The 27,356-nt window shown below is 32.7% G+C and overlaps 11 protein-coding genes across 11 annotated transcripts; 4 read left to right on the top strand and 7 right to left on the bottom strand.

Annotated features, from left to right (window-relative positions):
• Positions 1-650: 650 nt before the first annotated feature.
• BX664DRAFT_319736 (DHHC palmitoyltransferase-domain-containing protein) lies at positions 651-2,642 on the bottom strand. The gene is made up of 10 exons (XM_051542994.1): positions 2,302-2,642; positions 2,147-2,213; positions 1,990-2,064; positions 1,777-1,919; positions 1,631-1,703; positions 1,519-1,547; positions 1,364-1,438; positions 1,219-1,289; positions 1,099-1,141; positions 651-1,026 (listed from the first exon to the last, which is right to left on the bottom strand). The coding sequence occupies exons 1-10, from the start codon at positions 2,581-2,583 to the stop codon at positions 907-909; spliced, it is 978 nt and encodes a 325-aa protein (XP_051404419.1). The 5' UTR covers positions 2,584-2,642; the 3' UTR covers positions 651-906.
• A 398-nt stretch (positions 2,643-3,040) lies between these two features.
• On the top strand, positions 3,041-3,640 carry BX664DRAFT_381503 (uncharacterized protein; the record flags this gene model as incomplete). Its single annotated transcript, XM_051548968.1, has 2 exons — positions 3,041-3,118; positions 3,191-3,640. 2 exons carry the CDS (start codon positions 3,041-3,043, stop codon positions 3,485-3,487), a joined length of 375 nt encoding a protein of 124 aa, XP_051404420.1. The 3' UTR covers positions 3,488-3,640.
• A 175-nt stretch (positions 3,641-3,815) lies between these two features.
• On the top strand, positions 3,816-5,065 carry BX664DRAFT_319741 (uncharacterized protein). The gene is made up of 3 exons (XM_051542995.1): positions 3,816-4,187; positions 4,252-4,330; positions 4,447-5,065. The coding sequence occupies exons 1-3, from the start codon at positions 3,876-3,878 to the stop codon at positions 4,899-4,901; spliced, it is 846 nt and encodes a 281-aa protein (XP_051404421.1). The 5' UTR covers positions 3,816-3,875; the 3' UTR covers positions 4,902-5,065.
• Positions 5,066-5,150: 85 nt separating this feature from the next.
• On the bottom strand, positions 5,151-7,798 carry BX664DRAFT_319742 (amino acid/polyamine transporter I). Its single transcript, XM_051542996.1, has 14 exons — positions 7,636-7,798; positions 7,485-7,577; positions 7,381-7,394; positions 7,265-7,317; positions 6,850-7,149; positions 6,548-6,791; positions 6,468-6,487; positions 6,241-6,406; positions 6,053-6,167; positions 5,802-5,976; positions 5,679-5,718; positions 5,520-5,602; positions 5,412-5,453; positions 5,151-5,333 (listed from the first exon to the last, which is right to left on the bottom strand). Exons 1-14 carry the CDS (start codon positions 7,726-7,728, stop codon positions 5,194-5,196), a joined length of 1,578 nt encoding a protein of 525 aa, XP_051404422.1. The 5' UTR covers positions 7,729-7,798; the 3' UTR covers positions 5,151-5,193.
• A 1,179-nt stretch (positions 7,799-8,977) lies between these two features.
• On the bottom strand, positions 8,978-10,450 carry BX664DRAFT_319743 (mitochondrial carrier domain-containing protein). Its single transcript, XM_051542997.1, has 4 exons — positions 10,177-10,450; positions 9,905-10,100; positions 9,566-9,775; positions 8,978-9,476 (listed from the first exon to the last, which is right to left on the bottom strand). The coding sequence occupies exons 1-4, from the start codon at positions 10,327-10,329 to the stop codon at positions 9,076-9,078; spliced, it is 960 nt and encodes a 319-aa protein (XP_051404423.1). The 5' UTR covers positions 10,330-10,450; the 3' UTR covers positions 8,978-9,075.
• Positions 10,451-12,787: 2,337 nt separating this feature from the next.
• BX664DRAFT_381507 (Piwi domain-containing protein) lies at positions 12,788-15,860 on the top strand (the record flags this gene model as incomplete). The annotated part of the gene is made up of 6 exons (XM_051548969.1): positions 12,788-13,178; positions 13,318-13,450; positions 13,639-14,435; positions 14,534-14,717; positions 14,824-15,450; positions 15,538-15,860. The coding sequence occupies exons 1-6, from the start codon at positions 12,858-12,860 to the stop codon at positions 15,858-15,860; spliced, it is 2,385 nt and encodes a 794-aa protein (XP_051404424.1). The 5' UTR covers positions 12,788-12,857.
• A 469-nt stretch (positions 15,861-16,329) lies between these two features.
• Positions 16,330-17,793, top strand: BX664DRAFT_271713 (DnaJ domain-containing protein). The gene is made up of 2 exons (XM_051541162.1): positions 16,330-16,438; positions 16,528-17,793. Exons 1-2 carry the CDS (start codon positions 16,351-16,353, stop codon positions 17,715-17,717), a joined length of 1,278 nt encoding a protein of 425 aa, XP_051404425.1. The 5' UTR covers positions 16,330-16,350; the 3' UTR covers positions 17,718-17,793.
• Positions 17,794-17,966: 173 nt separating this feature from the next.
• BX664DRAFT_319752 (uncharacterized protein) lies at positions 17,967-19,321 on the bottom strand. The gene is made up of 6 exons (XM_051542998.1): positions 19,217-19,321; positions 18,968-19,112; positions 18,799-18,815; positions 18,644-18,731; positions 18,374-18,555; positions 17,967-18,286 (listed from the first exon to the last, which is right to left on the bottom strand). Exons 1-6 carry the CDS (start codon positions 19,276-19,278, stop codon positions 18,136-18,138), a joined length of 645 nt encoding a protein of 214 aa, XP_051404426.1. The 5' UTR covers positions 19,279-19,321; the 3' UTR covers positions 17,967-18,135.
• Positions 19,322-19,355: 34 nt separating this feature from the next.
• Positions 19,356-23,148, bottom strand: BX664DRAFT_8278 (dipeptidyl peptidase IV N-terminal region-domain-containing protein). The gene is made up of 14 exons (XM_051549756.1): positions 22,860-23,148; positions 22,710-22,797; positions 22,536-22,649; positions 22,355-22,461; positions 22,211-22,297; positions 21,982-22,122; positions 21,798-21,915; positions 21,036-21,726; positions 20,552-20,877; positions 20,149-20,468; positions 19,991-20,090; positions 19,800-19,934; positions 19,559-19,715; positions 19,356-19,489 (listed from the first exon to the last, which is right to left on the bottom strand). The coding sequence occupies exons 1-14, from the start codon at positions 23,076-23,078 to the stop codon at positions 19,408-19,410; spliced, it is 2,685 nt and encodes an 894-aa protein (XP_051404427.1). The 5' UTR covers positions 23,079-23,148; the 3' UTR covers positions 19,356-19,407.
• A 99-nt stretch (positions 23,149-23,247) lies between these two features.
• Positions 23,248-25,085, bottom strand: BX664DRAFT_319756 (enolase). Its single transcript, XM_051542999.1, has 4 exons — positions 24,845-25,085; positions 24,053-24,742; positions 23,556-23,907; positions 23,248-23,469 (listed from the first exon to the last, which is right to left on the bottom strand). The coding sequence occupies exons 1-4, from the start codon at positions 25,023-25,025 to the stop codon at positions 23,382-23,384; spliced, it is 1,311 nt and encodes a 436-aa protein (XP_051404428.1). The 5' UTR covers positions 25,026-25,085; the 3' UTR covers positions 23,248-23,381.
• Positions 25,086-25,594: 509 nt separating this feature from the next.
• Positions 25,595-27,317, bottom strand: BX664DRAFT_319757 (endoplasmic reticulum vesicle transporter-domain-containing protein). Its single transcript, XM_051543000.1, has 7 exons — positions 27,193-27,317; positions 26,950-27,108; positions 26,774-26,890; positions 26,536-26,714; positions 26,156-26,459; positions 25,929-26,075; positions 25,595-25,866 (listed from the first exon to the last, which is right to left on the bottom strand). The coding sequence occupies exons 1-7, from the start codon at positions 27,287-27,289 to the stop codon at positions 25,679-25,681; spliced, it is 1,191 nt and encodes a 396-aa protein (XP_051404429.1). The 5' UTR covers positions 27,290-27,317; the 3' UTR covers positions 25,595-25,678.
• Positions 27,318-27,356: the final 39 nt, after the last annotated feature.

Below are 27,356 nucleotides of genomic sequence, written 5' to 3' on the forward strand. Positions count from 1 at the left end.
TGATGAACAAATATTTATACTTTATGCAGGTTCTTTTTCTTCTACCGACTCAAAGTATATTCTTTTTGATTTCCATTTTAATTCATGAAAGCGGGCTCTTTTTATTTTTACTTTTTTCTTGCTCATATATATAAGGTTCTTCTTTGACCATTGTTCATCAGTAAAACATAAAAAAAAAAAATCCTTCTTTTTTATTATTTAATCATGTCCATCAAAAGAGAAACTTCCTTTTACCCGTGTGATGATGACTTTGCTATGGCTCTACCAACAAAACCATACATACATTCAAGTCCTTCTTCAAAAAAAAAGACAAAAAGAAAAAAGATAGATGAAGATGATCTACCTTTGGCCATCCTTGCCTATCAAAAAGGCATCGTTTTATATCGTCCTTTTCCATCTTCTCCACTTGTCACTTCACCCGTCATTTCCTCTCAACAACATGCTTCCTCTTGTCATCCCAATGGAATCGAAGGCCGATCTTCTATCTCATCCACAACGCATAGATCATCATTATCATTCAACCACAAACAGAAATCCAAAGTTGAAGTCCCTATACCATCTTCCAATCGTTTGTCTTGCCTATATCAAACCCTTAAAAATGTGACCCAAAGAAAAAAAGCAGTCGTTTCTCAAAAAAAGTAGATATCATATATAGAGAAGTAGTTTTATTGTATAGTAAAAATTGAAGGTGGAATATTTATGAATAAATACAAGATGCAAACGAAAACAGAGAATAAAAAAAAAAATGCTATTGTTGGTACAACGTAATGATAGTAATAATAATAATAATAATGATAATGATAATAAAACTAATAATAATAATAAATAATGAAGCCTATACAAATGTAACTCTTCTAATTAACTATACATCAACCTCATATCCCTAACCATTCGGTCTTGCTAAATTTAAAGATCCTTGACATCCTCCAAATCTTGTACAGCTTGATTGGCCAAAATCGCATCTTGTTGAACAGTTTCCGGTAATAAGTAAAATTCTTGACACTTTTCAAAATGACGACCATTACCCTATAATCAACCGAGTATCAATGAATAAACATTTTAAAGAAAAAAAAATAGTTTCATCTGATTTCAACTTACTTGAGGAGGAATAGGAATAGGATAAAACACTGTATACCAAGCACTTTTTAGAAGAAGAAGAAGAAAAAAGATCAGTCTAATGAAACATACCCTTTTTTTTTATTTCAGTTCTCCACTTACTATTTTTCGCCAATATTGAAGAATTTTCTAATATTTTCGAGATACCCAAAATCATACATATTGACAAAGATCTAAAATAATGAGAGAAAAAAAAAGATTGTCAACTTATTCTCTTTTGGTCCCAATGCATCATTCTATCATTTACCTCTCCTTGACTTTTGGCAATCCCCTTTTCATAATAATTATTGTAAAATTCCACAGTGGTTTGTGCTGTCAATACCTAATCAATACGACCATACAAAAAAAAAAGAAAAAGATGTTAGTTTTATCTTAGTGATCATGATTCCATCTTTTCCTTACCAAATAGTAATGCCATGCACATAATGCCCCTATTATCGTGAATAAAAAAAAAAGAATCAAATAAAGCATGAATGAGAATGTGGGCTTCTTTTATTATCTTCATTACTCTTACCTAAAGCCAATCCCATACATATGGATAAAATATATGCAAAAGCCATCAATGGACGAGGAAAGTAGTATGGCCACTAGAGAAAAAAAAAAAAGGAAATAGAAGTATTAAATCAGTATTGCCCAAAAGAGGAATATCTATTAACTTACTTCAGGATTTGCAATATCTAAACATATGATAAAAGGACGCCATCCAAATATAACAAAGTATGCAGCTGATAGAACCATATAAGTCATAAACAAAACAAAGTACCGATGATTATAGTGGCCAACACAATTATGAATCCATGGACCTATATGATTGTTTATGCAAAAAAAGATATTTGAATATATTTGTATTTTTCTATAATATATCAAACTTACAATGATGATCAAATCGTAATACACAAGAATTACAAACACTACAATGATGAGCTCTTTCAGGCTTGGGTAAATGACCTAAAGTAAAAAAAAAAAAAAAAAAAAAAAAGATTCATTAGATCTTTTAGAAAATACATTGTATTTTTTTTTTCTTGCTTACATTTTTTACATATCTTGGGGTATTGAGCATTTTCTTCATATTGTAATAAAGTATATTGTGTTGAATCCTAAAACAAAATGAAAATAGTTTTTTTTTAAAAAAAAAAAAACCAAACTATATAACTATATATTTTAGTTTTTTTTTTTTTTCCTTACGTCTTCTGTTCCATGTATTACAGTATCCGTCATGCCACCAGGATGAGTCTTGATCGCCATATAATAGTGGAAATGAATACAATAAATCATATATAAGGTAAATAATACAGTCAGAATAATGCCTAGCTTGCCTAATAAAGTTATGTCTTCAGAAAACCAATGGTGATTGTATGGAAAAACAACTAAATAGTAAGCCAATACACACATATCCACTAATGCAATAGCTATAACTATAAACACTGGTCCAGCACTCCACATGGCTTTATCCACTATTTTGGCCATTTTTTATTGTTGTCGTTACAATATGGTCGTTGTGTACGGTATTAAAATAATAATAATAATAAAAAAACAAGGAAAGAAAAAAAAAAGGGAAATAGAAAAAAAAAGCGAGAGGTGAATACCACCACAAGTGTCGGAGGATAAAACATAAAGAACAAGAGTTCTTGGCTTTTTTTTTTTTTTTCTTTCATTTCAAATATGCCAGTGGATAGATTACATATGATACACTCAATAAGTTATTTGATCTATTCGTTTTCTTTAACTTTTTTTTATTATTATTATTATTATTATTATTTACGATGACTAGATCGAAGGAAAATAACTAATATGGTTAACCCAAAAAAGTCAAGATGTGATAAATTGAATCAACGTCCGCCCTGAAAAAGAAGTAAAAAAAAAAAAAAAAAGTTATTTATATTCACTCCTTTCTTTTTATTTCTTTCTTTTTTTTTTTTTTTTTATGTTGAAGAAGATGCGCGCTATATATACTTTGTTCTTTATGGCGTTGGTCATGTTAAGTTTTGTCTATGCAGCCGAGGTAAGTCAAACAAACCAAAGGGAAATTCCTTTCACTCACTTTCTATTTTTTTTTTTTTTTTTTTTTTGTTAGACAACTCATTATGATCAAGCTGTTCTGTCTCGATGGCATTTATTTGATAACACTTTACATTCAAAACAAGCCAATGTCAAACAAGTACAACGCCAATGGACCTTATTTGCAGGAGCTTTACAACATCAATACCCAACAACCAAATCTCAACTTGACCAAGTCAACCAATTGACTCGCCACTACAAAACTGTCAGTCAATGGCAAACATTAGCCAACAACCTTCAAATCAAATTGGATTTACCTGTATCTCCCACTGTTTCGACCGATGCATCTCATAATAACCAAGCAACATGGTAGATTTTGATAGATTGTTATATTCCCCCCATTTATAATGTTGTATTTGATCTTCAATAAATTCTGTAGTGTATATTATTTGATTTTCCTTCTTTGAAAACTTGGATTCTATGTATTCCATTTGTGTTACGTTCTAAAAATAAATTTCAGGTCCCAATTTTTTTTTTTTATTTTATTTTATTTTTTTTTTTTTTTTTTTTCGCTTGACTCCACAAAGACGATATCTTTTTATTCTTCATCATTCATTCTCCTCTCCAAACCCCACACACTATTGAGGATGTCGCGGCAAGTCAAGTTCTATTCATTTTCCTTTCTTATCCTTCTTCTTCTTCTTCTTCTTCTTGTTGTTGTTGTTTATCCTTTCATCTTTATACGTCCATATGCTCTTGTCATGAAACAACAATCCTTATTTTCTTCTTCGGTATCCCCTGACGTGACATTGGTGGAAGGCAAACTCCCCTTGATTTTGAGCGTCCCTCACGGTGGTGACCAACTCCCATCCTCGATTCCCAACCGTACTGATGGTCATCTTATTGCAGATGCCTATACCATCTCCCTCGCCCACAAGATCTCTCATCTCATTCAGTCCCATTACAATGCTGCCCCTTTTTTGGTCATACTCAATATTGCCAGAAGAAAAGTGGATGTCAATAGATCTATCTTGGAAGGTACCGAATCCATTCAAGGTCAGCGTGTGTGGAAGGTCATCCTCTTTTTTGCTTTTGTTTCAATCATCATGCTTATCAATTTTTCTTTTTTTTTTTTAGGAATATCATGATGTATTACAACGCACAATCAATAAAGTGAAAACACGCTACAGATATGGTTTACTCTTGGATATTCATGGTAAACACACAAAAAAAAAAAATAAAATAAATCAGATCATCATATGTATATAGTAATGATTAAATACTCAAGATAAGCAAATCACTTACCTTTTTTTTTTTTTTTTTTTTGTATAGGTCAAGCTCACAAAGAAGGGATGGTGGAACTAGGATATTTATTAAACAGAACAATGCTACAAAGGACAACCAAAAAGGATGAACGCGAGTTGATCCGACATTCATCGATTTCTGACTTGGCTGATCGAATTGAACAGCATCGACATGGATCTGCTGTTTCTTTATTACGAGGTAACGGTTCTTTTGGATATGCTATGATGATGGATCAAGAAGACAATCATCAGGTTGATGTCGTCCCTTCACCTATTCATCCATACCCAGTTGAACATGCTCTTTACTTTGCTGGTGGATACATCACTCAGACCTATCACTCATCTTTGGATATCATACAAATCGAATCACCTCAAAGACTACGGTTCTCTCCTCAAGGTCATGATCTTTTGGCTCGACGCATCGCAAATGCCGCTATTTATATGTTGGACCATTATTATCTTCATGATAGAGCAAAGTTATAGTTATCAGACCATTCATGCGTATATATTGACTTTTCTAGTCTTCCTTTTTTTTTTGTTGTCCGTATCCCTGCAGACGTATATCCCATGATTCCATTTATTGTTATTTTATTTGAAAGAAGTATTAATAAAGATTAATAATACCAAATAGCGTATTGATATCATTATATATGAAAGACTTCAACTTATTCTCATGACAACAACACCCTGATGACACAAAAAAAAAAAAAAAAAAAAGAAACAACACTGATATTAACTATATTAGATTCAATTTTATTCATCCATGAAGATTATACTAAGGTTCTAAAGCTACTTTTTCATGAATGTCATCATGATTATCGACTGATTCTTGTACTTGTTTCTTTTGTCCAAATTCAGCATCCAAATTGGTTATCGGACCCTTGAACCAAACTCTAGCATCAATGGCGAATCGACCTACATATATATAAGATGATCATCATTAGAATTGCACAAACTTTTATAATCAAGGATCGTAGTATTTCCTCATATTACCTCCAGCACCCAAAGTCACCAGACCAATAGCGAGACAGGCATCTATAAAAGATCAAATATAGTTGAGATCGAAAAAAAAAAAAAAAGGAAACAGAAAATGGATCTTACAGTTCATTGATATAGGCGTAACAGGAGATTGGGGCGGTAATACAAATAGAATAGTGATAAAGATAATCCATAACACGGCAATACTAAGATAAGGAATCAAGATAGAAAAGTAAGTATATTTATAAAAATCACTACATAACACTGCTCTCTTTTCTTTACCTTCCAATAACAGGGGATAACACACCTAGATGAAGTGGACCTAGAGTGAACACAAAAAAAAAAAAAAAGATATATATTGTAATTAGCATCTACCTTCAGCCAGCCAAATGATTTCAAACATACCTCTTGTAAATTGCTTTTGATTCAAAAGTTTACAAACAATAGGGATTCCGTAAGAGATGTATAATCCAATAGTAGCTACTGAAGTGATGGCCGAGAATGCAGTGGAATTTCCAAGAGAAGGTAGTCCAAGAAGAGATGCAATCAAAACAGAGAGCCACACTGCATTCAAGGGTGTCTACGAATCATACATATATAAGTAAGATATCTTATTCTATAGGATACTTGCTGTTTTTTTTTTTTTTTTTAATTACCTTTGTCTTTTGATGAATAACATGCCAATGCTGACTACCCGGCATGGCACCATCACGTGAAAATGCATAAATCATTCTCGAGTTTGCTGTAACACTTGCAAATCCACAGAACCAACTACAATATTAAAAAAAAAAATCAGCATCTATGATAGCAATAAAATGATGATGTTGATAATAAAAGGTATTACCATGCCAAGATAAGAATCACCATCAACACAATAGCACCAGATCTACCAACGCTATCAAAGATGATTTGCATCACCGGGAAATTGGTTGTGGTTTGAAGAGTCGCTTCGAAATCTTGTATACAAAAGAGAAATCCAATGATAAAGCACCATCCCATTACAGCACTCACTAAAGGAATAAAAATAAATATATCATCCATATCACACTAGGTTAAGCATTTTATCATTACCTAATACAGCCATCACCATTCTACAAAAATAATACATTAGTGTCATGATTTCTTTTATTTTTGTTTTCTTTTTAATTTACCCAACAGGAGCTGCTATATTGGCGCGTTTTGTTTCTTCACTAAGATGAGCTGATGCATCATATCCAGTCATAGTAAATTGAGCTTGTAATAAACCAGTCAAAATGACATATCCAGGCATTGTCCAGCCAGTATTATTGTTGTAATAACCAAATACAAAGGAAGCGGATTGATGAGTAGGTGCTTTACAAGCAATGGTAATCAAAATAACAACAGGTGCTACAACCTGCCATACTGTACTCATAGCTATATAAGAAAAAAAAAATAGAATGAGTTTCATGTTATAGACTTGATCTTAACTTACTATTAATAGTTGTCATGACGCGAGGTCCTAAACTATTAGTAATACCGTGACTAAAACAAATAGCAACATGAATGCCCACAGTACTTCCAGCGGTAGGTGCCCAAGCTCCATCAGTACCAATGTTGATTAAAGCACCTATCATTAAAGCAATACCAAAATCAATGCCTGCTGTTACGGCAAACTGACCAATGAGATTGTACCATCCCGTCATCCAACTTGCAAAAGGAGCATATTTTCGTGAAGATAATTGAGCTGCCCAATAGTAAAGACCACCACTAGTAGGATATGCACTTGAAATTTCTTCATAATAAAAAAAAAAAAAAAAAAAAAAAAAAAAAAAAAAGAAAGAAAGAAAAAGAAAAAGAATTTCAATAAGTTGTCCAATCTTTTTTTTTTGGTCCCTCTATTTTAATACCAGCCATGGCCAAGGCAACAGGAACAGTGAAGAAACAGACGCCAACCCAACCCCTTAAAAAACAAAGTAGGAATCAATGACTATTAACTTTCTTTTTTTTTTTTCTATTTGCTTACCATACCATCACCACCTAAATAATAATAATAATAATAATAATAATAAAATAATAATAGAATAGAATCTTTTATAAGAAAAGAATAGTAAGAATGATTTAACTTACAGGACCACCAGTATTCAAACCATAGGCAAATAATGAAGTCAATCCACTTGATATACAGACCACAGAAAGAGCCATACCCATATTACCAATAGACTTTTTTTTATAAGATGAATATGATATATTCTTCACTTTATTTTATTTTATTACTTACTGTTAATTCACGTTTTAATTCTTGTTTATAACCTAATTCATTTAATCGAGCAGCATCTTGAGCATCGATTTCTTCTGCTGTAAGCTTTACCATATTAGACAACACAATAGAACAAAAAGGAAAAAAAAAAAGAAAGAAAAAGAAGAGAAATATTAAAAAAAAAAAAATGGATGAAGATAACAATGATTGGTTACACTGAAAAAAGGCGGGAACACATGTAATCTTTTATACATTTTGGGATTAACTGCCCAAATCAAAAAGATACAAACTACTGTGTGAGAAAAAACACAAAACGCAGGTATCCATTTACAACCGATCCAATCCGAACAATAAAAAACCTTTATTATTTCATGAAAAAAAAGCATATCTACTAGTTCACCTTTTATCGTTTAATATCATTTATACTATCCAAATTGATTTTTGATGTTCACATATGATGAAAGTACATTGATAAGATGATCTGTTACGGTATAAAGTAGTTCAAGTCATATTTCTTGTGGACAGCTATAGAGAAATAAGAATGAATTAAAAAAAAATATCATCAATATCTTATTGAACAAACATCATAGATTACTTACATTGACAAGTGACACATCCAAAAAGCTTGATTCTTTTCTTGACGTCGAAAAGAGTATGATTACCTTAACTACAATACACCAAGAAGATATATTCGCTCTCTATAAGATAAACGTTATAAATAGGATGAGTATAATGAGGGAATCAATGTTCGTTGTCTATTACATAGATAAGATATGTTGATCGTCAAAAAAAAAAAAAAAAAAGATGAATGATTTCATTTCATGATCAATGATTACGGAGTTGAAATAGAGCCAGCCTTCCACTTTCTACAAACCTACACGCAAGCTACCCTTTTCTTAAAAAAAAAAAAATACTTATCCAGGAGAGAGTGAGAAGGTCTTTATGCCATCCAGTATTCATATATTATGTATTCACTTTTATTATCTACAGTGATATGACAATCAACCCTTGTATTCTTCCATAACCGATCAAATAAAGTATATATGCGATAAACATATGATATCCGGAAAGGAAACTAACATATAAGTAAGAATGACAGTTTCTAATGAGCCTATTACTATTTTCGATCCGAAGATTAAACTTTATCCTTATTGATGACTGTATTCATTCCTGTTCCCTGGTACTTGTCAAATTTTTGATTGATAAGTATCTAGATCAAAGAAAGGAAAAAAAAAAAAAGGTAGGAAACACAAAAGGTAAAAACAACTTTATTGGTAAATAGAGAATAATATAGTACATAGAAATAAATCGGTGGAAGAAGAAAAAAAAGAGGGAAGCTATCATAAGGTAAAAAAAAAAAAAAAAAAAAAAAAAGAAAAGAAAAGAAGGTTGGAAGAGTAGGGCAAAAATCTAGGTAGTGTATGTATATATATAAAAAAAAAAAGAGAATGACTTGTTCTTCTATTTTTGAGCGGCAATTTGAGTGACTTCAGCATTGACTTTACCAGTAAAGATATCCAACCAAGCCTTAACCTTCTCATATACCATAAAAGTAACAGCTTGACCAGGAGCTACACGTAACACACGAGGAGTTAAACCCTTATAGAAAGCACGGATACCTTCCTTAGCATAGATTTCAGTAGTGACAATACGGAATCGTTCCCATCCAGAACCTTTAGCACTTGATTTTTGAATACGAGTCTTGATGGTATCAATAGGAGCATTAGATAAAGGACCCATAGCACCAGAAACACCACCAAGGATCAAATGTTGATAAGATGGTAATTCTTCCAAATTTTGGAATTTCTTTGCGTAAGATTTGAATTCTTGATAAGCAGTAAAGTTGGCAGCTTGATTGGTGGCTAAAGTGATACAGAAATAGTTAAGGATTAGTTAATAAGATGAAACCGATCTTCATATAAATAATAATAATAATAATAATAATAAATACCTTGCCGTAAAGCCGTTAAAGTGACACCCTTATACAAAGCACGGAAACCTTCTTCTTTAACAATAGTATAAGCAGCATGAGGAGCATTTCTATACTTTGGTACATCCATAGGATCAGCCATAGAATGTCGTTGAGCTTGAAGACGAATCTTGATAAGATCCATAGGGGATACAACCATCACAGCTTCAGTAGTACCAGCAGCAAGACCAGCTAATGATAATAATAAGTAATAAAAATAATGAATCATTAAAAATAATCACGTATAACTTTTCTCTAGTTTCTATCCAATCAAATTCCCATCATGATCTAGGTTGATCATAATAATAATCATCATCTTACCAAAAAAGACACCAGTCGTTGACACTTTTCCATTTGCGTCCGCTAACCATTCCTTATATAATTCAAAGGAACTAAATCGAATAGCCATTTTGGGTACAATACCAGATACAACAGCTCCAAGACCTTTGTAAAGTGCCCAAAAGGATTCATTTTTGACAATTTTTACACCTACACCAAAGAAACCTAATCGTTTGCCCTTATTTTTTTTTTTTAAAAAAAAAAAAAAAAGATAAGTTTATTGAAGGAATAATATTATATAATGAGTTACTTACTGCAGCGTTTCGTTGAATATTCTTGGCAAGTTGCATTCTGACTTTAATGGTATCAAGAGGATGACAAGTACAGGCTTCCATAAAACCAGCAGCACCACCGGCAACCAAGTGAGTAAGTAAAGGTGTCTTTTGTTGTTGATTGTTCTTGCTCATGGTATTATTTTTAAAAAGATAAAAAGGAAAAAAGTAAATAGAAAAAAAAAAAAAGGTAAAAAGGAAGAAGAAGAAAAAAAAAAGGAGAGAAGGGAACTATTTATTCAAAAAAGAAAAAAAACCAATTTGGTAATTTTCATATGTGATTTTTTTTTTTTACAGTCTAAAACGTTGAAGCGGTTTAAACTAAGTTTCCAACCTTTTTGTGTGTGTTAAAAAAAAAAATCAAGACAACCAAATAATAAAAAAAAAAAAGTCAGTCAAACCATCTTTTTAGTAGAAGGGAAATGATGATTTGTGTAATCAATTATGTGGGGGAAAGGTAAAGAAATAAATTGAGCCAATGACTAAGTGGATTTCGTTTGCGGGGTAGAAATGGAAGATAGATGTGGAATCATTCGGTTCCTTCACATGAATAGACAGCTTTTATGCCTTGAATTCTCTTCCGTGCCATTCCGTTCTCCCCTCATAAATATTCATCATGGGTTGGTAAGCTTTTTTTCTTTTTACTCCCATTCATTTTTTGCGGACATTCAATAACTCAAGTTTATCATGTTGGTTGTATGCGTGGGATTAGATTATCAAACTTTAAATAAAAAAAAAACATCACTCATGGACATATTAAACTGGACACTTCCTTCTATCTTTTTTTTTTTTTTTTTGAAAATAATCCATCCAGTAGAAACAAACATATCCTTGATTTTATGGTTTGGGAAACAACGCACTAAAATAAGATGATAATCTTATCTTTTTGTTACCATAAAAAGAGTTCCACCAATCAAATCACGATCTTTGTTCTTTTGGGTAAACTCTTTCAAAAAAAAAAAAAAAAAAAACTTTTGTGTCATCCTTTTATTTTAAAGTTCTAACAAGACATCTCGTTAACTGATCTCAACAAGGTTACATATTATAAAAAAAAAAATAATGATATCATGATCATTACCTAGTATGTGAACAATCTTTTTCTTTTTTTCAAGCATCCTCATTCATGTATTGAATATATATTGTATAGTGATAAAATGTATCAAACAGAGAAGGCTATGACTTGTTTTACTTATAAAGGTATGACAGTATGATATATGATGATGATACAATCGTATGATATGATAATAGTAGATAACAATAATAAATAAGAAATAAAAATATGATAATTTTATTTAAAAGAGAACATAAATATAAATATAAAACACTAGCAAAATGAATAAAACTAATTTCCATGACAAAAAAGGGTTTGACGATAGAGATACTTTTATCACCATTCGATTTGTCATTTTTTTGTCCAATAGGAAACTTGTTGTATATCTATTCTTGTCGTATATCCTATTTAATCACACATAAAAAGAGTAAAACCAAAGACAATCAAAAAATAGGTGAGTTCATAATATGAGAGATCAAAATAAAGTAAGTATGTAGTAAGTATAGAAGTATAATATATAAAGAGTGACTTTTAAGTATATAATATAGATATATTCGTTGACAAGTCCTTCACTATTATATTTTGGATCCTAACTTTAAATATAATATCCTTGATCATGTTCTACTTTTGCTGATAAGCATAATTGATGGATATGTTCAATAACCTTTTCCCTTGACAATATACTGGAAAAACACTAAAAAAAAAAAAAAAGAAAAGAATCAGATTCATAATCCTAATCATACCTAAACCACTTACTATTTCTTTATTTTGGAATGTATTATAGTACCTTTGATAATGATAGTTCCATTGTTATAGCTTTGCGGTCCATTGATTACATGTTGAAGATCTAGTTTGCAATAAGGGTCAAAAGAGATGGAGTGATAGTATTTCTATAACAAGATAAAGAAAGAGAAGAGTCTAGTTAATATACAATGAATATATAAAGTTTCCTTTTATTGTATACATATTCACTTACTTTTTATACTAAATAAAAAAAAAGATGTTTACAAAAAAATAGTGATAAGAAAGAAGAAGAAAGTGTGAGAAAATAAAATAGAGGAAGGTGCTGTCATTTTAAATAACTCTGAGTCTTTCCTTTTTTGGATGTTCAACTACCGCGTATAAGCAGCTTCTATTCGTGATTTAACCTAGAATAATGTGATTGTTAATTCCATCATATAACAACAACCTTACCAAACTATTAATGTATAAGATAATAATAATAAGAATAGTAAAGTTGTTAAATTAGTTTAACCTAGATTATTCTCAATTGATAATCCTTTTTTTTTTAATCTTTCTTTACTACCATATAATATTATATGAATACAAAGAATATAATAATAAGTGATAAAGAAATTCAAGATGTTCATTCATTATCATCAGCATCATATTAATCAACAAAGAAATTCAAGAATATATATATAAAAAAAAGGAACTAAATCTCTGTGATTCCTTATGATTGGCTGGTGTGATTTGCAGGATTTTTTAAACAGGCTCCGATCAGGTAGACATATAAAATGATCTTTTTTCTTTTTTTTTTTTCTTTCTCTTTTCTTTCTTTCTTTCTTTCTTTCTTTCCTTTTTCACTTTTTTTTTCTAATAAACAAACATCATGGCTCAAGCATACAACAGAGATTTGACTCAACTTATTATGCGTCCCAATGTTGGTAAAGTTGGTAAACCAGTACGTGTAAGAAGCAATTTCTTTGAAATGACAAGTCTTCCAGCTCAAAATATACAACACTTGAATATTCAAATATTACCTGATGGTACTCCTCCTGTTATTCTCAGAAAGGTGTGGCAATCTTTTGAAGATAGTCTTAAAGGTCAAGCTTTTCTTAACAAGGTCAAACCTATCTTTGATGGTCGTGCAAATCTTTTTTCTCCAAAACCGCTCAAATGTGGTGATGATAACCTTGGTATTTCTTTTGAAGTAAGTAAATAGAAAAAAAATGACGTATATTTTATCATATTGCTTATTATTTCATCCCCAACATTATTATATATTTTTTTTGATCACTCTTTTTTTCTATTGGTTCATTTATATTCATCATTTTTATTCTTGTTTATAGGTCAATCTTCAAGAAGGAAATCGTTCTGGTGGTGTTTTCAAGTTAAATATCAAGCCTGTAGGTGTAATCAACATGAGTGAACTACAATTATTCTTGGATGGAAAGTCTGGTATTACCAACAATTGTTTAACTGGTAAAAAAAAGAAAAAAGAATAATATCATTATATCCCTTTTTTTTTTATTAACTCTTTTTTTATCTTTTCTTTCTTCTTTTTTTTTTTTTTTTCTAAAATTGTGCTACAGCCATTATGGTTCTTGATGTACTATTTCGTCAAATTCCTAATATTTTTTTATTAATATTTCATTATTCATTGTTTATAGGCAAAATGATGATCAATGTTGATGTCAGTGCTACTGCTTTCTATGAATCTGGTCCTCTTCATGAAATGTTACCCAAGCTACTCGACCGCCGCAGTCTTGATGATCTTCGTCGTGGTATTCCTGATCGTGAACGTATCAAAGTTGAAAAAATACTCAAGAATCTCAAGATCGTCGTTGTCCATCGTGGTGCTGAAAAACGATTGAAGTACAAGATTAACAAGCTTACTCCTACCTCTGTTGAAAATACTGTATTCAAGGATGACTCTGGAAATGAAATGAACGTTGCTCAATATTTTCAAAAGACTTACAATAGACGTTTGGCCTTTCCTTTCTTACCCTGTATTGTTGTCAAGAAAGATATCTTTCTACCTATGGAAGTTTGTGAAGTTATTCCTGGTCAACGTCATTTGAAGAAATTGAATGAAAAGCAAACTGCTGAAATGATCAAATTTACTTGTCAGAAGCCCAATGTCCGTGCCAACAAGATCAATCAAGGTGTCAATCTTCTGAAATACAAGGATAACCCATATATTCAACAATTTGGTGTTAATGTCAAGTCTGATATGACCATGATCAATGCTCGTGTTCTTCCTCCTCCAAAGATCTCTTACCATGCTTCATCTCAAGATGCTACTTTTGCTCCTATAGGTGGTGCTTGGAATCTTCGTGGCAAGAAAGTCGCAAAGGGTGCCAACTTGGGTTCTTGGTCTGTTGTCAATTTTACAAGCAAAGTCCATGATGGTATGATCCAACGTTTTATTCGTGAATTATGTCAAACATTTACTGAGACTGGTTTGGTAAGTTGGTTTTTTTTTTTTTTAATAAGAAAAAAAAAATATGATTTGTACTAAACTTTTTATTTTTATTTTATTTCTTTTATGATTATAAATATAAGAATGTCATCAACCGACAACCACCTGTTACTCATGCTGATCCTCAAGGTAATATTGAACGTACTCTCAAGGAAGCCTGGTTGAAGGCTGGTAATGCTGCTAAAGCTCAACCTCAATTGATTCTCTGTATCTTGCCCAACACTGGTACTCCTCTTTATGCTGAAATCAAGCGTATCTCTGATACAGGTAAAATAAACAAATGAAAAAAATGATGGTGATGATGATGATGATGATGATGATGATGATTTTCATGACGTAATCTCACATATCCTTTATATATATATATATATAGTTATTGGTATTCCTACTCAATGTCTCCAAAGTAAGCATATTGGTGATGCTAAGAAACAATATTGTGCCAATGTCTGTCTGAAAGTGAATATGAAGCTTGGTGGTGTCAACTTGTTTATGGACAATTCTCAAATTCCTTTTATTTCCAGTAAACCTACTATTGTCTTTGGTGCTGATGTTACTCATCCTGCTCCTGGTGATATGAACAGACCTTCCGTTGCTGCTTTGACTGCAAGTATGGATTCATATGCATCAAGATATGCTTCAACTGTCCGTGTTCAAGCCAATCGTACTGAAATAATAGCTGATTTAGCCAATATGGTCAAGGAACTGTTGAAGACATTCTATCAAAACTGTGGTCAAAAACCTCAACAAATCTTGTTCTATCGTGATGGTGTTTCTGAAGGACAATTTGATCAAGTACTCAAAAATGAAGTTGCTGCTATTCATGCTGCTTGTGCTTCCTTGGATAAGACTTACAAACCTCCTGTCACATTTGTGGTTGTTCAAAAACGTCATCATGCTCGATTCTTCCCTGTTGAACCCCGTGATGCCGATCGAAGTGGTAACTGCCAACCTGGTACTGTTGTGGATACTGATATCGTACATCCTTTCGAATTTGATTTTTGTAAGTATTCAAATGATCATATATATATTAGGATGATATATTGATTTATATATATATATATATATATATATATATATTCTTTCTTAGATTTACAATCACATGCTGGTCTCCAAGGAACTTCTCGTCCTACTCACTACCATGTACTTTATGATGATCATAATTTTTCTCCTGATGCTCTTCAAGAACTCACTTATCGTCTGTGTTATATCTACGGTCGCGCCACTCGTGCTGTCTCTATCTGTCCTCCTGCTTACTATGCTGATTTGGTTGCTGCTCGTGCTCGATTCCATCGTAAAGGCGAAAACTGGGAAGACACTGACGCTACAAGTGAATCAATGGATAGTGAAACTCAAATGGCCAGTTACGCTGTTGTCAAGCCTGATTTGCAGAAAGTAATGTACTTTATGTAAATTGATACTTTAGTTTTCATCTTTTTATATTATTTACTCCGTAAATTCATAGTTTAGTTTTTTATATATTTTTTACTCTGTAAACTGATGGCTTGTTTTTTTTTTTTTTTTATATTCTTCACTTTTTTCTTTTCATTTGTATATCTCTCTCTTTGTCTCCAATAAACCAAAAATTTGTTTCTTTTTTTTTTTAATAATGATGCCTCTTTTAAGATGATCGGAACGTGAAAGAGTGGAATGATGGTGATGATGGTGATGTTGATGATGGTAGAAAAATATTAATATGTAGAGAGATAGCATGGTTTCTTGCGATCAAGGATAGTGTAGTTTAAGATATTAATATGCAATGGCAGTAATGCCAGCGATCGACCATTTCAGATGCCGGTAAGTGGCTTATTTTTTTCATTTGTTATAGAAATTTCAAAAAAATTCGTCTTTTTTTTTTCGTTTCTTTTTTGTTGTTTTCTTTCTCATCCCTTCCATATTCATCATGTCTTTGACTCTTGACTTTTTACTTCCTCCTCCTCCTGCTTCTTACAAGGTTGACCAACCTTTTGTCACTCATGCTTCTGTCAGTGGTAAGTTTCATCAGTGTTCGAAAATGAGATAAGAAAATAAACCACTGACTTTTTTTTTTTTTTTTTTTTTTTTTTTTTACAATGTTTAGGTACCACCGATCGTCTCCTTGAACCTGTTGGACAACACTTCCTCGCCCATGCTCGCAGAAAGCGCCACAACCGTACTTTCTCTGAAGACGAAATGCATCAAGCCAAGGAAAAGGCTAGTCAAGTGGTTGATGAAGAAAAGGTTGATTTTGAATACGAACATGTGGATATCTCTACTGTCAACCAAGATCCCACTCAATGGAAGACGCAAGATAACTATGCTGTTCTTGGTTTGACCAAGCTCCGATACCGTGCCAATGAAGAACAAATCAAGAAGGCTCATCGTCGTATGGTATTGTTGCATCATCCTGACAAGAAAGCTGACAAGAATGATGATGCTTTCTTCAAGTGTATTGCCAAGGCTTATGATACTTTGATGAATCCTGTTACTCGTCGTCAATATGACTCTGTTGATTTCGGTATGACTTTGGAAGATGAAGATGTGCCTACTGCCAAGTCACGAGGTGATTTCTACAAGTTGTGGCAACCTGTGTTTGAACGTGAATCCCGATTCTCCAACAAGCAACCTGTTCCTCTTTTGGGAGATGAAAATTCCACCAAGGAAGAAGTAGAAAACTTTTACGACTTTTGGTACAACTTTGACTCTTGGCGTTCATTTGAATGGTTGGATAAGGAAGGTGCTGAAGGTGCTGATAACCGAGATGACAAGCGTTACCAAGAAAAGAAGAACCGTGCTCAACGTGCCCAACTCAAGAAGGAAGACAATGCTCGTTTACGTACTTTGGTTGATGTCTGTCTCAGTGTAGATCCTCGTATTGCCATCTTCAAGGCTGAAGAAAAGAAACGTCGAAACGCCAAAAAGGATGCCAAGGCTGCTGCTGAAAAGGCCGCTGCTGAAGAAAAGGCTCATCAATTAGAAGAAGAACGTCTTGCCAAGGAAAAGGCTGAACAAGAAGCCAAGGAAGCCTCCGCCAATGCAAAGAAGGATAAGGAAGCAATCAAACGTGTCATCAAGAAGGAAAAGAAGCTTATCAAGAACTTGATCAAGGAAAATAAGTATGGTCTTGCTGAAGAACCTAATGCTGATGCTATGGATATTCAATTGCTCAAGTTGGATGACTTGTTGGCCAAGAACAAGACTGCTGAAGGTTTGGAAACTCTCCGTAAGGAATTCGAACAAGCTCTCAAGGATGGCAAATTGGTTGATGTATTTGCTGAAAAGACTGCTTAGATTTAGTTTGATCTGGTTTAGTGATTCTTTTTTTTTAAAATAAAAAAAAAAAAAATGGAAATAAAGATATTCTTTATCTGTTAAATAAAGATATTCTTTATCTGTTTGATTTTTATCTTTATTCTTAAATTCAAGGTGAATGAATCCTTTTTCGTCAAAATCAAAAAAAAAAAAAAAAAAAAATTGCATTTTGCATGAATATAGGAAAATCATGCTTCATAAATAGGAAGAGGTATCAGTAAGATGTGATTATATGACAATGAGTGGACATTTTATTTTTTCAAAATAATGAATGATAAATAAGAAGAGAGAGGGGGATATCCAATCTATCTATTAAAATAGAAAAGTAAAAACTAAAAACAGTGCGAAAAAGGGAATCATCTAGAGAGCTAATGAAAATGGAAGTGGAAAAAAAAAACTATATACGATCCTGTTCAAAGTCTGAATCATCGTCCAAAAAGCTTTGTTCCAATCGTTGATCTCGTGTGAATTCCAAAGATGCATTTCGATCGTCAGGAAGATGATTGAAATCGATACGTGTTGTACGGGCGTGAATAGAGTATTGATTCCTATACAAATAAGAAAAAATAAAAATCAATATTTTGTTTCATCAAGATGAACACACACATTTGATCCTTCTTTTTTTTTGAACTTACTTCTTTGCCATCATAAAAAGACGAAAGAATTGGAAACAATTTCGAATTACCAATAAAACAGTATCAAATATAGCTTCATTTCGTTCACTCGCTGAACATCCAGTTGCCAATACTATCAATGTGATTGCACAAAGAAGAACCAATACGATATCAATAATATTCCAAACGGATTGCCAGTAAGTCTATTTTTTTTCCCAAAAAAAGAAAAAAAAAACGTCGAAATCATCCCTACAGCTTTTTTTTTTTTTCTATTTTGTTCATTCTCCTTACCCTCCTAAGCGCCAGCAATCGTATCGTCACTTCAATAATCATAGCAAAGTTGATAATAGCTTCAAATATAATAAACATAAGTGAAGGACTACAAGAAAAATAAAATAAAATGAAATTGAATGAATAGTTTTAGTTGCTAACAAAACCAAACTTACCAGGTTTCTTGAATAGACTATGATTATATATATATATATATATATATATATATATATAGATAAAAAGAGCAAGAGTTTTAACCAAAAAAAATGGAATCATTATAAAATAAAAACCTATTGTTGTTCCTATTCTTTCCTTTTTATAGCTATTCTTTTTTTTTCCACTTACCAATATAATGGATACCAAACTTAACAGACCTAAACCCAAATATAATGCTATATAAAAGTTGGAATACATTAACCGGTTGGCCATTCCTTGAATCATTTCTGAACGTGTCAGTCCGTGCTGTGTCCGTGAAGAGAAGGGTCGTGCACTTTATACATTTCAAAAATATATAAAGAAGTGAGTTGGTCGTTCAATTAGTTAGTTCGTTCATGAGGTTAGTTCCATTCAATCCCTCTTTTTTTCTTCCTTTACCTTTCTATGTTTGGTTCATCTTCATAGTCAAGCATATGTTGTCGTTCTTCATCATCAACCATTGCATTTAACTTAAAAAAAAAAGATAAAGAACAAAAAAAAAAAAGAGGGAGAGAAAGAAAAGGGAAAAAATAAACGTTTTATTTCAATGTCTACAACACTAATTTTTAACCCCGCTGCTAGATAAACTACTAATGGTGTAAATGTTCCAAAGATCCTGAAAAATGACCATGAGTTTCTTCACGTAGATGAGCATAATCTTTTCCACCAAAACTAAATTAAATAGAAAAAAAAAACATTATAAGATGATTTGTCTATTTTACTATATCATCTATATTGTACCTTTCAAATAAGAATTCTGTCAAAAGATGATAAACATTGGCATTCGCATTATGATAATTAATTCTATGGTTACTGTCGGGATAGAATTGAACACGATAATTGTGAATATTTGCCAATGTAAGTTTGTCGACTAATACCGCGGAATGTTGAAAGTGTACTATAATATAATAATAGTTTAGTATAAATATCTTTTTTTTTCCTTTTTGTATATATAAAACTATATATTATTTTATATGTATACCATTATCATCACCAGTCCCATGAATCAATAAATACTTTGCATGATCAAATCCAGTCATATTGTTGACAGCACTTTGTTGATATCCATCCATATTCATGTCAGGTGTCAGCATGTATCGTTCAGTATAAATTGAATCTAAATAATCATGATAAGTATTATAATTTATTATTGTCCCTCTATTCTTGGTTTACCATAAAAATGCCAATCAGTAACAGGTGCAACAGCCATCCCAGTAGCAAAAACACCATCATCAGCTTCAATCACTTTTGTTGTCATATATCCACCGTAGGACTACAAGATAAAGAATTAGTTAATATCAATATTCATTAATTTTATTTCCTGTTTTTACCCAGCCCCAAATGGCGATTCTTGACGAGTCCACATAATCCAAATTTGCCCAATGTCTTGCTGCGTTAACTTGATCCACTGTTTCAAGATCACCTAGTTTACCACGAACAACAGATCTATATTGTCGACCTTGGTATCCAGTACCACGACCATCCACAGTCACTACAATAAATCCTAATTGACTTGCTACAAAGGTATGCCAATCCAAAGCAAACGTGTATGATACTAATTGAGATCCAGGTCCACCATAAACATGGAATAAAACAGGGTATTTTTTCGTACTATCAAAATCAGGAGGGAGTACTTCCATAGCAGGCATATCTTACAGAGAAAAAAATAAATAAATAAAAATAGTGAGGATTCATCATCTACCATATATACACAGTTTATAATATAATACTTACTGATGGAGCCACTTTTGACTGTTGACATTCGAATACGAGGAAGTTGATAATCATCCAAAAGACGACGTAAATCTGCATTATCATTGAGCACAGCTTCAAATGAGCTATTATCTACCTTACGAACCACTGTACGAGGAATATCAGGACCAAGATAATTCAAAATGTAATAGCCAGCTTTGGGTGAGAAGTTAACACTATAATAAGCATGTTCATCTGGATCTTCAGAGCAGGTCAGGCAGATTTTGGTAGATGCAGGATCTTCATCTTTGAGTGATACAGTGTAGAGATGTCGTTCCAAAAATGATCTTTCCGTCGATATAAAATGACTACAGTATGTGACGAAAATATCATCAAAAAAAAAAAAAAAAGGATTCGTTGTAAGAAATATTAACTACTTTTTTACTCCTTTTCAATTCCATTCCTATCATCTTCTTTTTTTTTAAAAAAAAAAAAAAAAAAAAAAAAAAAAAAAAAGAGCACTTACACAAGTTGTCTAACCTTATCCACTACAATGGATCCAGCAACCACTTCCCAATCGCCCGAGGTTAACCATTTCGTAGAGACTTTGTGCTGACCACGTTTATCAATGGTAACTATAGCCAAGTGAGAATATCCATCTTCATTGTCTGCCAAATCCGAATACTGAATATCATTTTCATGTTTATTCGAAGGAAGATATACCATTGATTGACCCACATCGATCCAGCCACCATCAGTAGGTTTATATTCACGAACCGTATCCACTTTAGTTTGCATCAATTTACCAGAAGCGAGACTCACTAAATTAGTCAATTCATGATCTTGCACTCGGTTAGTTTGCTTATAAACAAGATGTGTGCTTGTGTCAGTAGCCCATATAACATCGGTGATAAGTCGATCGTCATCTTCAAAGTCCCGAGAGGAGGAAGATGCTTGTAAAGGATGAGCAGTTGCATTCTTGGTCACCATGATTGTTTGCATTGTACTAACAGAATGAATATGAAGTGATACTAAAGGATTGGGTGAACCAGCCTTGGGATACTTTATCTTGAGTTGAGTAGGATAAGATGATACATTGGAGGTGGTATACAATGGCACTTGGTACTCAGGGACATCTGTTTCGTTGAAACGTAAATAGGCCAAATGTGTTGAATCAGGAGACCACCATAATGAATATTCTTTCCCAAAGACTTCCTCTATATATCCATCAATAAAATATGAGTCACCATGTCGTTCAACATCTAATGCATACTATAGTTCATTTTACCTTCATAAACCCAATCAGGAACACCGTTAAAAATAGTTGGAGATCCGTCATACGTGACACGACTGTGAGTTTGCTTGTCTAAATTTGCCACATAAATATCATTTTCCATCACATATACCTTTATACAAATAAAAAGTTAATAATTACTTAGTCTTTTTTTTTTTTTGGAGGAGGATATTATTACCAATTGATGACCAGTTGGACTCCATGCTGCATATGAGACTCTTGGTGGTTTGTTCACATTAGTATCTTCATTCAAGGGAGTGATAGATTTACTAGAAAGATGATAGATATAGATGTTCGCTTTGTATGACCATCGAAATTGCTAAAAATACGACCAAAAAAAGACCCAAGCAGACATATGTTAATCAAAGAATTAATAAGAAAATTACTTTCTTTTTTTTTTGGCTTACTTTGGTGACATTGGTGTATAACATTAAATATTGAGCATCTTGCGAAACTTCAAACCGTTCCACATTCAGAGGATTGTTTTCAATTTGCTATAAATGAAATAATCATCAGTAAAAATCAATAAAACAGATATATAACAAACATACCAAATCTTTCATTTCTACATAGATTCGACTTGATCCATCTTCTATAGCTTCCAATAAGATATCATTTGTTTGAGGATCACGATAAGTAAATACACCATCTTGAGCATCTATACATATATAAAGTCAAAGTAGTTAATAATAATTATTCGACAATGCTTATTACTATTTTTCCCTATCTTGCCTTGTTCTACCCATACTAAAGTAGGTCGTTGGGGTATGAATGAGGAGTTATAAAGATCGTTCATATCGATTCGTTTAAGTTCTTCATATTCATTGTGGGAGTCGCCAGCAATAACTATCAAGGGAAAAGAAAACAGTTAATAAACAATGAATGTACTATTAATGAGAAACTCACTTTGAAACATTTGTCCCATAGCCAAAGACCAGATAATCCAAGCAAAGGCTAATATACCAACCAAACTTATGCAGGTACAAGTCACTATCTAAATAGTATTAAAAAAGAAAAGAATGAATAATGTTCATTCCCTTCACGTTTATAATATACCTTTTTCTTTCGTTTTCCAAAGTTTAAACTATCATTGCCGTTTTCCAAATCGCCATAGCTATTTTCTTCGTCCTCAGGATAATAAATTCCATGTTGGTAATGTCTTGGCATGGAGCTACTTGTTCGTTCAGAATTCAATAATCCTTTTGCTTGATCTTCATCCTCAAAATCATCGTCATCGCTATACTCCCGTCTATGGTTTTCCATCATGGAAGGCATGGTCAGTTCACAAACTATAGTACAAATACGACGATACTATATATATATATATAAAAACAAAAAAAAAAAAAAAAAAGAATCAGGAAGAACAGAAAGATTATACGGAATTTCAATTATAAATCATGATGAAGAATAAATTTCCAAAAAGAGTCAGATACAAACGCGGATATTTAAAGAAATGAATATATATATATATTTTTTATTTCAGACAAAAGAGACTATACTAACATGGAGTGATCTTTTTTTAAGCTAAATAGTAAGGTAAAAGGGAGGTGAAAGAAGCTATATAACGCATTTCAATATTTACAAATCGTGAGCCTTGCGGAAGTGTTCACCAGCATAGATAGCATTGTCACCAAGTTCTTCTTCAATACGGAGGAGTTCGTTGTACCTAATAAAAAAAAAAAAAAAAGGTTAATAAAATGACCTATTATCTCTCTTTTTTTTTTTTTTTGTCCATCCATTCATATAACTTACTTGGCCAAACGTTCAGATCGACAAGGAGCACCAGTCTTGATTTGACCAGTACGGAGACCAACAACAAGAGAAGAAATGAAGGTATCTTCAGTTTCACCAGAACGATGAGAAACCATGACGCCCCAACCAGCCTTTTGAGAATCAAGAGCAGCTCGAATGGATTCAGTGATGGTACCGATTTGATTGATCTTGAGCAACAAAGCATTACAAGCCTTCTTTTCAACGGCAGTGGCAATACGTTCAGGGTTAGTGACAGTCAAATCATCACCAACCAATTGGTAATCAGAGCTTGTGTTCAAGTGAGTCCAGTTATCCCAATCATCTTGATCGAAAGCATCTTCAATAGAGACAACTATTGTTTTTTTAAAAAAAAAAAAAGGTGGAGTGAGAAATAAAAAAAAAAGTCAGATCGATAAACTTATGCAATCTCCTTCTCATCAATCATCGTCACCCCCAACAAAAAAAAAATTTTCAATCAATAAAACCAAATCACTTACTAGGGTATTTTTCAGAGAAGGACTTGTAAAGGTCAGATAATTGTTCACCAGTAAGGTAATCAGCAGGGTTGGAGTTGGGATTCTTGAAATCCAAATCATACTTGCCATCCTTGTAGAATTCAGAAGCGGCACAATCCATAGCAATCTTGACCTTACCGGTGTAACCAGCCTTTTCAATAGCAGTAACCAATAATTCAAGACCTTCTTGGTTATCTTGAATGTTGGGGGCGAAACCACCTTCATCACCAACGTTGGTAGCATCTTGACCATACTTGGCCTTGATAACACTCTTCAAAGTGTGGTAAACTTCAGAACCAATCTTCATAGCTTCAGTGAAAGTCTTAGCACCAGTGGGAGCAATCATGAATTCTTGCATAGCCAGCTTGTTACCAGCATGAGAACCACCGTTAATCACGTTGAAACAAGGAACAGGCAAAACGAAAGGCTTCTTGGAACCAGCAAGGTCAGCAAGGTGAACATAGAGAGGAACACCCTTTTCGGCAGCACCAGCCTTACAAACAGCCATGGAAACACCCAAAATAGAGTTAGCACCCAACTTGCTCTTGTTCTTGGTACCATCCAACTTCAATAAAAGATCATCCACAGCCTTTTGATCAACAACGTTCACATTGGCTTCAATAAGAGCAGGACCAATAATTTTGTTCACATTACCAATAGCAGTCAAAACACCTAAAATAAATAAAAACGCGTGTCAGATGATATGAATCTATACACAAAATAAACTTATTCTCCTTATTTTTTTTTATCAACCTCTCTATTTATTATTATTACCTTTGCCACAGTAATCAGCCTTGACATTGTCACGAAGTTCCAAAGCTTCATGGATACCAGTAGAAGCACCAGAGGGAACGGCAGAACGGAAGACACCCTTATCAGTAGTGACTTCAACTTCAACAGTAGGGTTACCACGAGAATCGAAGATTTGACGAGCGTGAACTTTGGTAATAGCCATGATGAGTATAGATTATATATATAAAAAGTAATTAAAAAAAAAAGAAAAAGAAAAAGAAAGAGAAAGAAAAGTGTGAATGAAAAAAAAAGGACGTGTTTTTTTTATAGACAACTTGCGGATCTTCAAATGGATGTGAAAATGTAGCGAGTGAGACTTGCCTGACAATAAGCGAATTCACGGGCAAAGCCGGTTTTTTCGATTTTCATATGGACACGCAACCTTTTTTAGAGACCGATGCTAGGTTTTTTCCTTAATGATATCATCGTAAAAAAAAAAAAAGGTGGAGTAAGTACAAATCGATCAAGGAGAAACAAAGACATGGTTCCATATCCTTATATCATGATAGATCCATCAAATCAATATATTAATATTGACTACTCCTATTCTTTTCCAGATATATTGATATAGATCACACTTTTTGGTAACCAACCTTCCCATTTACTGTATTTTTTTTTTTTTTTTGGTATCAATATCAGGACTCCATTGATCACACCTATTAAAAACATATGGCTTTTTGTTGCCGATACCTTCCGGTATAAAAAAAAAAAAAAAAAAAAAAGTCGGGTACCCTTTTATGATCCATAAACAAAATAGATCGATCAACTGTAAACTTTATTTCAAATAAAAAGTATTAACTATCTACTCTACTACTGTTATAATGATTTGCCCATTTGATTTTTCCTTTGAGAACCAGCCTTGTATAGGAATCCATCCACAATGCTTGCTACAGTAAAAATACCACCAATAATTGAACATATACTGACAAGCACACGAGCCAACGGTTTATGCAATTCTGTATAGATCACACGCATAGGAGAGAAATCCATATGGAAATATACACCTAGGAAGAAAAAGAAAAAAAAATTAGCAAAAAAGGAAATATAGTTCTTTTCATTCTTCTACCCGGTGCACCGGAAGCTCCCGATTGCAGTGCCAGATTTCGTTCTTGCCGACTAACAGAATATTGGAATGTACGAAGATCATATCGACCACTAATAAAATTGAATTGAGTAGGTACAATCTTCAAAAAGAATTGATGCATGGCAACACCTAAAAAAAAAAAAACCTGAATTAATTGACATATTCCTTTTAATATCATCCTCTTTTATTATTATTACTATTGTTATTACCTTCATCAGCACCCCATTTGGTTCCATCTAATGGATTTGTAAGAGCAAGAGCTGCAGTTCGTTTTTGTTTGTGTACTTGATGTGTTTGATCACCAAATTGTAAATGATTAATGGAATGCTTGAAGTTATAGTTGGAAAATAAAAAGTTTCGAACATCATGGACATGTTGGGAGCCATAGGTAAAGGATGGACCAGGTGAGAAGTGAAAATTGCCACGAAGTTTATTGACTAATAGATGACCATGCATACGACATCCTTCCTTTGCCATATCACCAAGAGCACTGACAATACCTTCTTTTATGCACTATTTATCAATATTTATGTATAAGTAAAATAATCAAACAGTAATAACAATAATAATAATGTTAAACCAATTTTACCTGTTCTATTTGACCTGGATTGAATGCCCATGATGCTTTTGCATATGCAGCTTTGACTTGATCACAAGTATTACAGCATTCACCATCAGGAGCAGCACCATAACAAGGTCCACAATAATTTTCATCATTTTGTTGTTGTTGAAAAGCCAAATCATCAGCTGCGTTAGGATTGCTAAGTACTAAAATGATAGAGGAGTGAGTAATTCTATCATTTTTTTTCTTTTGTTCCTATTTTTACCTGTTTGCTTTTCGGTATTGATTTCTTTTCCATTTTCGTCCAACCGTACTTTGAAAACATCATGTTCATAGTTACTAATATGTTGTCCACTTTCATCCATAATATCTAAACTAAGCACTGTCAAAAAAAAAAAAAAAATCAAGACATTTGTTGTGGTATAAAATAAGATATCTTACTGTGACACGGGATATTGGGAAAAGTGATATCAAAGTTGATTGGTAGTTTTTCCATCTTTCCACCATCTACAACAATTTCTGGTTGGAATACTGGAGTCAAATAAGACCATATTTCTATCAATACAAGGAATACTATGATGACTGTACTAACCAATGTAACTATTGTAACAAAAAGAAAAAAAAAGATGAATTGGTTTTCTTATTCATTGTTTTGTAAAAAAGTAATATTAATATATTTATTACCTGCTGCACCAGTAGTAGTACGTATACGAAAATCATCCAAGGTCTTTGCATATGCATCCAGTCGCTTGAACCTATTTAGAAACGACTTTGAGAGCATGGAATAAAAAGTTATTGGTATAAAAGTGAAAGAGAAAGAAAAGACCAAATTTGAACAACGCCCGCCT

The sequence above is a fragment of the Halteromyces radiatus genome (assembly GCF_025201355.1).
Source record: "Halteromyces radiatus strain CBS 162.75 chromosome Unknown BX664scaffold_1, whole genome shotgun sequence".
NCBI lineage: Eukaryota > Fungi > Mucoromycota > Mucoromycetes > Mucorales > Cunninghamellaceae > Halteromyces > Halteromyces radiatus.

Coding starts and splice junctions, on each gene's coding strand:
- BX664DRAFT_319736 (XM_051542994.1), bottom strand. CDS start 2,583: ATGGCCAAAATAGTGGATAAAGCCATGTGGAGTGCTGGACCAGTGTTT. Junction 1,439..1,518: donor GTGCATGGCATTACTATTTG/GTAAGGAAAAGA, acceptor CGTATTGATTAG/GTATTGACAGCACAAACCAC. Junction 1,027..1,098: donor CTATTCCTATTCCTCCTCAA/GTAAGTTGAAAT, acceptor GGTTGATTATAG/GGTAATGGTCGTCATTTTGA.
- BX664DRAFT_319741 (XM_051542995.1), top strand. CDS start 3,876: ATGAAACAACAATCCTTATTTTCTTCTTCGGTATCCCCTGACGTGACA. Junction 4,188..4,251: donor AAGGTCAGCGTGTGTGGAAG/GTCATCCTCTTT, acceptor TTTTTTTTTTAG/GAATATCATGATGTATTACA. Junction 4,331..4,446: donor TTTACTCTTGGATATTCATG/GTAAACACACAA, acceptor TTTTTTGTATAG/GTCAAGCTCACAAAGAAGGG.
- BX664DRAFT_319742 (XM_051542996.1), bottom strand. CDS start 7,728: ATGGTAAAGCTTACAGCAGAAGAAATCGATGCTCAAGATGCTGCTCGA. Junction 7,578..7,635: donor AATTAAAACGTGAATTAACA/GTAAGTAATAAA, acceptor TATAAAAAAAAG/TCTATTGGTAATATGGGTAT. Junction 7,150..7,264: donor TGTTGCCTTGGCCATGGCTG/GTATTAAAATAG, acceptor TTTATTATGAAG/AAATTTCAAGTGCATATCCT.
- BX664DRAFT_319743 (XM_051542997.1), bottom strand. CDS start 10,329: ATGAGCAAGAACAATCAACAACAAAAGACACCTTTACTTACTCACTTG. Junction 10,101..10,176: donor ATATTCAACGAAACGCTGCA/GTAAGTAACTCA, acceptor AAAAAAAATAAG/GGCAAACGATTAGGTTTCTT. Junction 9,776..9,904: donor AACGACTGGTGTCTTTTTTG/GTAAGATGATGA, acceptor TATTATCATTAG/CTGGTCTTGCTGCTGGTACT.
- BX664DRAFT_271713 (XM_051541162.1), top strand. CDS start 16,351: ATGTCTTTGACTCTTGACTTTTTACTTCCTCCTCCTCCTGCTTCTTAC. Junction 16,439..16,527: donor CACTCATGCTTCTGTCAGTG/GTAAGTTTCATC, acceptor TACAATGTTTAG/GTACCACCGATCGTCTCCTT.
- BX664DRAFT_319752 (XM_051542998.1), bottom strand. CDS start 19,278: ATGGTTGATGATGAAGAACGACAACATATGCTTGACTATGAAGATGAA. Junction 19,113..19,216: donor GATGAACCAAACATAGAAAG/GTAAAGGAAGAA, acceptor AAATGTATAAAG/TGCACGACCCTTCTCTTCAC. Junction 18,287..18,373: donor CTTTTTATGATGGCAAAGAA/GTAAGTTCAAAA, acceptor TTATTTGTATAG/GAATCAATACTCTATTCACG.
- BX664DRAFT_8278 (XM_051549756.1), bottom strand. CDS start 23,078: ATGCCTTCCATGATGGAAAACCATAGACGGGAGTATAGCGATGACGAT. Junction 22,462..22,535: donor TTTAGTATGGGTAGAACAAG/GCAAGATAGGGA, acceptor ATATATGTATAG/ATGCTCAAGATGGTGTATTT. Junction 19,935..19,990: donor TACTGATTGGCATTTTTATG/GTAAACCAAGAA, acceptor ATGATTATTTAG/ATTCAATTTATACTGAACGA.
- BX664DRAFT_319756 (XM_051542999.1), bottom strand. CDS start 25,025: ATGGCTATTACCAAAGTTCACGCTCGTCAAATCTTCGATTCTCGTGGT. Junction 24,743..24,844: donor GGCTGATTACTGTGGCAAAG/GTAATAATAATA, acceptor TATTTATTTTAG/GTGTTTTGACTGCTATTGGT. Junction 23,908..24,052: donor CTTCTCTGAAAAATACCCTA/GTAAGTGATTTG, acceptor AAAAAACAATAG/TTGTCTCTATTGAAGATGCT.
- BX664DRAFT_319757 (XM_051543000.1), bottom strand. CDS start 27,289: ATGCTCTCAAAGTCGTTTCTAAATAGGTTCAAGCGACTGGATGCATAT. Junction 27,109..27,192: donor TACTACTACTGGTGCAGCAG/GTAATAAATATA, acceptor TTGTTACAATAG/TTACATTGGTTAGTACAGTC. Junction 26,460..26,535: donor ATCCAGGTCAAATAGAACAG/GTAAAATTGGTT, acceptor ATTGATAAATAG/TGCATAAAAGAAGGTATTGT.